Below are 6,681 nucleotides of genomic sequence, written 5' to 3'. Positions count from 1 at the left end.
ACTCTGCGAGCCCAGCTTCTCCTTGGTGGTGACCAATCAGAATCATACAGAGACCTCATCTCGAGGGCAAGACGGCTTGAGCAGGTGTTTGCCCCAGCGGCAGTCCGACGCGTGCCGTTGGAACAGGATGAGCTGAGGGGTGAAATCCAAAGACTGGCAGGTGTTGTGTCAGCACTGGAGCAGAAAGTTGATGCGCTGTCAATACCCAAGAGCAGATTTGGACAGAGAAGGCGGTTTGATCAGACGCAGCAAGTGACAGCTAAACCCTCAGAGCCTGGGGCTCAGAAGGAGAAGAGGAAGCCTGTTATCTGTTTTCGCTGCAAGCAGCCGGGACATATGGCCAGAGGCTGTGCAAATTTCGAGTAGCCGCGATTCGGCAGGGGCGCGTGGTCGCGGCGTCTGATGTACCCGTGAGGGGTGTGGCCCCGAGACAGTTAAACTGGGGAGTGGCGCGGCAGGACTGGTGGCCCATGGGGGCGCCGGCGCCGCACTGTTTCCGGTGGCCCAGTGGGCAGGTGGCGCCACCTTCAGCGTCGCAGCTGGGCTTGGCGGCGCCCTTTTCGGCGCCGTGGTTGGACGGCGCGCTGCAGCTGGGCCAGGCGGCGCCCTTTCCGGCGCCGTGCTCGACCGGCGTGCTGCAGCCTGGCCAGGCGGAGCCCTCTTCAGCGCCGTGGTCGGACGGCGCGCTGCAGCCGGGCCAAGCGGCGCCCTCTTCAGCGTCGTGGTCGGCCGGCGCGCCGCAGCTGGGCCGGGCGGCACCCTTTCCGGCGCCGTGGTCGGCCGGCGCGCTGCAGCTGGGCCAGGCGGCGCCCTTTCCGGCGCCGTGGTCGGACGGCGCGCTGCAGCCGGGCCAAGCGGCGCCCTCTTCAGCGTCGTGGTCGGCCGGCGCGCCGCAGCTGGGCCAGGCGGCGCCCTTTCCGGTGCCGTGGTCGGACGGCGCGCTGCAGCCGGGCCAAGCGGCGCCCTCTTCAGCGTCGTGGCCGGCCGGCGCGCTGCAGCTGGGCCAGGCGGCGCCCTTTCCGGCGCCGTGCTCGGCCGGCGTGCTGCAGCCTGGCCGGGCGGAGCCCTCTTCGGCGCCGTGGTCGGACGGCGCGCTGCAGCCGGGCCAAGCGGCGCCCTCTTCAGCGTCGTGGTCGGCCGGCGCGCCGCAGCTGGGCCAGGCGGCGCCCTCTTCAGCGCCGTGGTCGGACGGCGCGCTGCAGCCGGGCCAAGCGGCGCCCTCTTCAGCGTCGTGGTCGGCCGGCGCGCTGCAGCCGGGCCAAGCGGCGCCCTCTTCAGCGTCGTGGTCGGCCGGCGCGCCGCAGCTGGGCCAGGCGGCGCCCTTTCCGGCGCCGTGCTCGGACGGCGCGCTGCAGCCGGGCCAGGCGGAGCCCTCTTCGGCGTCGGGGGAGGTACCGTGTTCGGAGTCGAGTGTGACTGGGGTTTCTGCGGCGCGGCGCACGCCTCCCGGTGGAGGCCTTCCGTTGGAGGCCGGGTGTCGTGCCGCGCCGGAGTCGGGCGCGCAGGGTGAGTCGGTTTCGCCGGCTGTTGAGCTTGTGTGTGTTGACACTGACGATTCGGCCGGCTGTGTGTCCTCCCGGCCGGGCTCTGTGGATGTGGCAAGGTTCGCTGAATGTTTAGAGGCGGATGCTGTGATGAGTCCGTCAGCCGTCGAGCCCGATGCGATAGGCTTGTCTGACGTGGATGAGCGTTCTGGCCTACAGGGGGCCACCGCGGCGGGCGTTCGAGTGCCGAGCGCACCCACTGGTGAGGCACTGACGGCGGAGTCACCACGATCGAGTTGCAGTGGTAAGGACAAACCCGGTCCCGGAGTTCGGGGGGCTGGAGTGTTGCGTGCCACTGTGGCTGGGGGTGTGCTGGCTCGGGCAGGTCGGGTTGTGTGTGGACAGCGCAGTCATGTAGCAGCCGCCCGAGTGGGGGGTTATAATGATGCGGAAGTCTTTGTCTCGGGATACGTTCAGCATAAGAGAGTGGACTGGTTGCTAGATACTGGGGCACAATGTAGTGTTGTTTCGTCAGATGTCATTGGGGATATGGATGTCCAGAGGATCCCCGCTCTGAGGCAGCCCGTCACTGTTGATGGAAACGCATTAGATTTAGAATGCGTAGTTGTGTGTGATGTTAGTATCGGAGATAAGACACTGCGAGATCAGCCCCTGTTTGTGGTGCGTGGCCTGTCTCCCTCTTGCATACTGGGCACTGATTTGCTGAAAAAGATGGGATCGGCTGTTTCTATAGACTTTGCCGCCCACACAGTGAGTGTTCGGGGGTGTACTGTTACCGAGGCAGCAGACTGCGTGCGGTCCTCGGACACCGTTATCATCCCTCCGAAGCACCAAAGTATTGTGATGTGTTCTGTTCCAGATGATGTTTCGGGGGTGGTCGTTGTTGAGTCGAGTAGCCTTCTTTCTGATAAACATTCACTCTTGGCGGCTAGATCTGTGGCGACAGTGTCCAAGGGAGGTATGATACCCGTAAGAGTTTTGAACCCGTCAGGCCGGGGTGTCACTTTGCCCGCTCGCTCTGTGGTGGCCCGTCTGATGGATCACTCAAAGATTGCTGATGGTGACTCTGGGGATGAATGTGAGATTGATGATGCTTGGGTGAACGCTCTGGTCGAGGGTTCTGACCTCAGTGATGATGCACAGAAAACTGCCCTCTCCGATCTTTTGAGTAAGCACAAACAAGCATTCTCGTTAGATGGTGAGCTGGGACAGTGTGGTATCGTGAAACATTCGATCCCGCTCGTAGAGGGAGCCCGCCCCGTTTCTCAGCCTCCGCGAAGGATTAACGTAATTGACAGGGATGATGTTGACGCGGCTGTCCTGAAAATGCAGCGAGATGGTATCATTCGTCCCAGCTGCTCGCCGTGGAGCTCCCCGGTGGTGCCAGTTCGGAAACGAGATGGCTCGTTGCGACTCTGCATTGATTACCGTCGTCTTAACGACCTAACGCATGGTGATTCTCACCCCTTACCCAGGGTGGAGGACTGTTTGGATGCTCTTTCCGGGTCATCTTGGTTCAGCGTCTTGGATCTTCAGTCGGGATATTGGCAGCAGGAGGTAAAGGACTCAGATAAGGAAAAGACAGCCTTCTCTACCCACACGGGACTCTGGGAATTTTCGAGGATGCCGTTTGGACTGAAGGGAGCCCCGGCCTCATTCCAGCGTCTCATGATGGCTGTTCTTGCTGGGTTAACCTGGCGGGAGTGCCTGGTTTACCTAGATGATGTGATCGTATTCGGTAAGTCGTTTGATGAAGCTTTGAGTCACCTGGATCACGTTCTGTGTGCCGTAAAGGAGGCCAATCTGAAACTTAACCTGAGGAAATGTAGTTTTTTTAAGGAGGAGGTGAAGTTTTTAGGTCATGTCATTAGCGGTGAGGGCATTTCCGCGGATCCTTCGAAGGTCTCGGCGGTTGTCGACTACGAACGTCCTAAAAACGTCCATGATGTGCGTAGATTCATTGGTTTAGCTAGTTATTTCAGAAAGTTCATACCAAACTTTTCTACAGTGGCTAAGCCATTGCTTAAGCTGACCGAGGATCGTGCGAAATTTCTTTGGGATGACATGTGCGAGTCCGCCTTTCAAAGTTTGAAGCGTCTGCTGACGGAGGCGCCAGTTCTGGCTTTCCCCGATTTCGAGAAAGAGTTTATTCTCACTACCGATGCCAGCGGCATCGGTCTGGGTGCGATACTTACCCAGCGGGTTGACGGTTCTGAAAAAGTGGTGGCGTTTGCGAGCCGCTGTCTGTCCAAAATCGAGGCTCGATACAGCGCCACCGAGCGGGAGTGCTTGGCAGTGGTCTGGGCGGTTCGCCACTTTGCTGTATACCTGCAGGGTAAACCATTCGCACTCCAGACAGATCACTGCCCGTTGACGTACTTGCGTTCGTGCAAGGACCCGAGGGGACGGCTGGCTCGGTGGATCCTTGAGCTGGAACAATTTCCGTACATAATGCAGTACCGTCCAGGACGGTCCATCCCACATGCTGATGCGCTGTCAAGGGCGGTGTCGGGAGGTGTGGTTGGTCACATTGATCTCAAGTCTGATGAACACCGTATCCTTCTGGCCCAGCGCAGTGATCCAGATATATTGCTGGTTGTCGTCAGTCTTTTGCATGGTTTGCCAAATGTATCTAGTCAGTCGTCTGTCGTACGACACTATTTGTCAGTGAAAGAGGCTTTGGAAGTGGACAGCTCTTCGGGGTTGTTATACATTCACGCGGACAACCACAGGCGTCTTGTCGTTCCAGCTTCCATGGTCGATGAGATACTCTCAGAGTCCCACGACAGTCGCTGGGCGGGTCATTTGGGAATTTCAAAGACTACTGAGAAGCTGAAGTGCCGTTTCTATTGGCCCCGAATGACCATTGACGTAGCCAACTTCGTCAAATCTTGCTCTCCATGTTCCAAGAAGAAAAGCCCTTGCCATCCCCTCAGGGCGGAGTTCGGGAAGATGCCTCTTCCAGCCCGACCTTGGGAATGGGTCTCCACAGACATTACGGGACCCTTTCCGTTGACGGACTCTGGTAACCGATACATCCTGGTAGTGGTCTGCGGATTTTCGAAGTGGGCCGAGGCATTTCCCATTCCCAACCAGGAGGCGGAAACGGTTGCTAGGATCCTGGTTAGGGAGCTCTTCTGCAGGTATGGGTGTCCACGCGTTATCCACTCAGACCAGGGTCGCAATTTCGAGAGCCGATTGTTTAAGGAAGTCTGTCGACATCTGGATATCGACAAAACACGCACGACGGGTTACCATCCATCCGGAAACGGACAGGTGGAACGTTTCAACAAAACCCTGTGCTCCATGATGGCTGCTTTCGTTTCAGACAATCAAAGGGATTGGGACACGGTGGTCCCAAAAGTTGTTTTTGCTTACAACACGAGCAAGCATGAGACTACCGGTGTTTCTCCTTTCGAGATATTTCATGGTCGCCCGGCCAGACTCCCTCTCGACGTCACTTGTGGTGGTGGTGACTGTCCGGCAGACAGGATCTGTTCCCCTCGAGAGTTTGAGGAGGTCCGTCGGAAGGTGGCTGCTGCTATCGAGGAAGCAGCTGCCAAACGGCGTCAGCGTCAGGTTGTGAACCAGATGCAGTATCAGGTGGGTGACCGGGTGTGGCTGCACAGAGCGGTCGGGCGAAAGGGACTTTCCCCCAAGCTGCAGAGTCCCTGGTCGGGCCCCTTTGATATCATTGAGGTGCTGTCGCCGCAGAACTATCGCTTGAGGTTAAAGAACGGTAGGAAGGTGGTAGTACATCATGATCACCTGAAACCGTATGTAGAACGTGAGGAGTATGCGCGCAAAGGTAGCCAGGATGAACAGGATGAGGATGATCATGGATCTCAGTCTGAGTCTGTTGATGCTGGTCAAGTGGTAGAGGAAGACGATGATGACTATGTGCCATATCTGTCTCAACATCGCGCACCCGATGTGTGTATCGATCACAGAGCGGACGTCCTAAGTGGTCTGGAGCATGCTAACGTAGAAGCACCGTTGCTATCCTCTAGTACAGTCGCAGATGCTACGGATCAGGAAGCTTCTGTTGGTGCCGAGGGGGATACGAGTGTGCTGCACAGCGCTGATGGAGGAACTGTGCCCGATGTAGACTCGAGGGACGGTGCTTGCGTTGTTGTCACGGATAGTGTGGCTGATGGTGATGACAGGCTGACGACAGGAGGTGATGGGGATACTGGGACTAACGCTGTCAGACGAAGTAAAAGAAAAAGATCCGCCCCAAAGCTTTATGGAGAATGGCTGTTTAGTTAACTTCATGTGTTCCTACGCACGATGTTACATGGCGGTGTATGGCGGGGAGGAATGTGACGAATGTGTCCTGTGCATGTTGTGACTGTGTGTTATCCTTCCCCGGCAGACCTGTATCTGGGCCGAATACATGCTTTGAACTGAACATTACAAGATGTAGGCACAATTTCGGTAGGTGCTCAGTAGTTTAGTAGTTATGTAGGCATAGTTGGGTTAGCTAAGATTAGGTCATGCTAGTTTTTTCTAATTTGCCAAGTGTCCATAAAAATGTGACCTGATCAATTCATACCTGACTAACCTGACCTAACCTCAATCATCACACTTATTTGCAACTTACCCAAGACCATAGCATTAGCACCCAGTTACAGGTACTAGGTACTCACCCTAACTCAATCTTACCTCCTAACCTTCAACTTGACAACAGTTAGCTCACCTTGCCAAACCACATCCAGGGTAACAGCAGCCAAATGAGGAACTGGCTCATTGGGTGGCTGGTGCGAGTCTGTGCATTTTAAGTGTTTCTTCTCTGAAGCTGCTCTGCACTGCTGTATGCCATGTTTGACGCTCAGAAAAATGTGGGAAATGATAACTAAGCTAGTTTAGTGCTTTGTTCCTGCTCGAGACATCAATAAGTACAAATCCTGCGGGGTACAGCTATGAGATGAGCTAGGTGAGTAAATTATTTGAATATGCTGTTTGACTGTAGTAAATATACAAACAATCACAGGGTCACAGTTAGGTATATTCAATTTCCGCATAAACATTCAACAAAACGCCCATAGCCTCACTCCGAGCACACAACAAATAACTTAAGCCTTTGCAGGCACAAAAAACTTTGATTTACAGGATGGGTATACAATATATCATCTGTCCTTGGGGATCTTGCTGCAAAGTTTGAGTTGAAGTAAGA

The 6,681-nt window shown here is 56.1% G+C and overlaps 1 protein-coding gene across 1 annotated transcript; it reads left to right on the top strand.

Moving 5' to 3' along the window:
* Window positions 1-1,312: 1,312 nt before the first annotated feature.
* On the top strand, window positions 1,313-5,916 carry LOC122372666. Its single transcript, XM_043350173.1, has 2 exons — window positions 1,313-3,714; window positions 4,834-5,916. The coding sequence occupies exons 1-2, from the start codon at window positions 1,635-1,637 to the stop codon at window positions 5,772-5,774; spliced, it is 3,021 nt and encodes a 1,006-aa protein (XP_043206108.1). The 5' UTR covers window positions 1,313-1,634; the 3' UTR covers window positions 5,775-5,916.
* Window positions 5,917-6,681: the final 765 nt, after the last annotated feature.

The sequence above is a fragment of the Amphibalanus amphitrite genome, unplaced genomic scaffold, assembly GCF_019059575.1.
Source record: "Amphibalanus amphitrite isolate SeventyFive unplaced genomic scaffold, NRLGWU_Aamphi_draft 001383F_arrow, whole genome shotgun sequence".
NCBI lineage: Eukaryota > Metazoa > Arthropoda > Thecostraca > Balanomorpha > Balanidae > Amphibalanus > Amphibalanus amphitrite.
Note: the sequence above shows the minus strand (reverse complement) of the source record. Positions and strands in the feature narration are given on the sequence as shown.

Bases quoted from the DNA above. Each gene is read 5' to 3' on its own strand.
- LOC122372666 (XM_043350173.1), top strand. From the start codon at position 1,635: ATGAGTCCGTCAGCCGTCGAGCCCGATGCGATAGGCTTGTCTGACGTG. The intron at 3,715-4,833 runs GTTCTGAAAAAG...CTTTCGTTTCAG, and splicing joins ACTTACCCAGCGGGTTGACG to ACAATCAAAGGGATTGGGAC.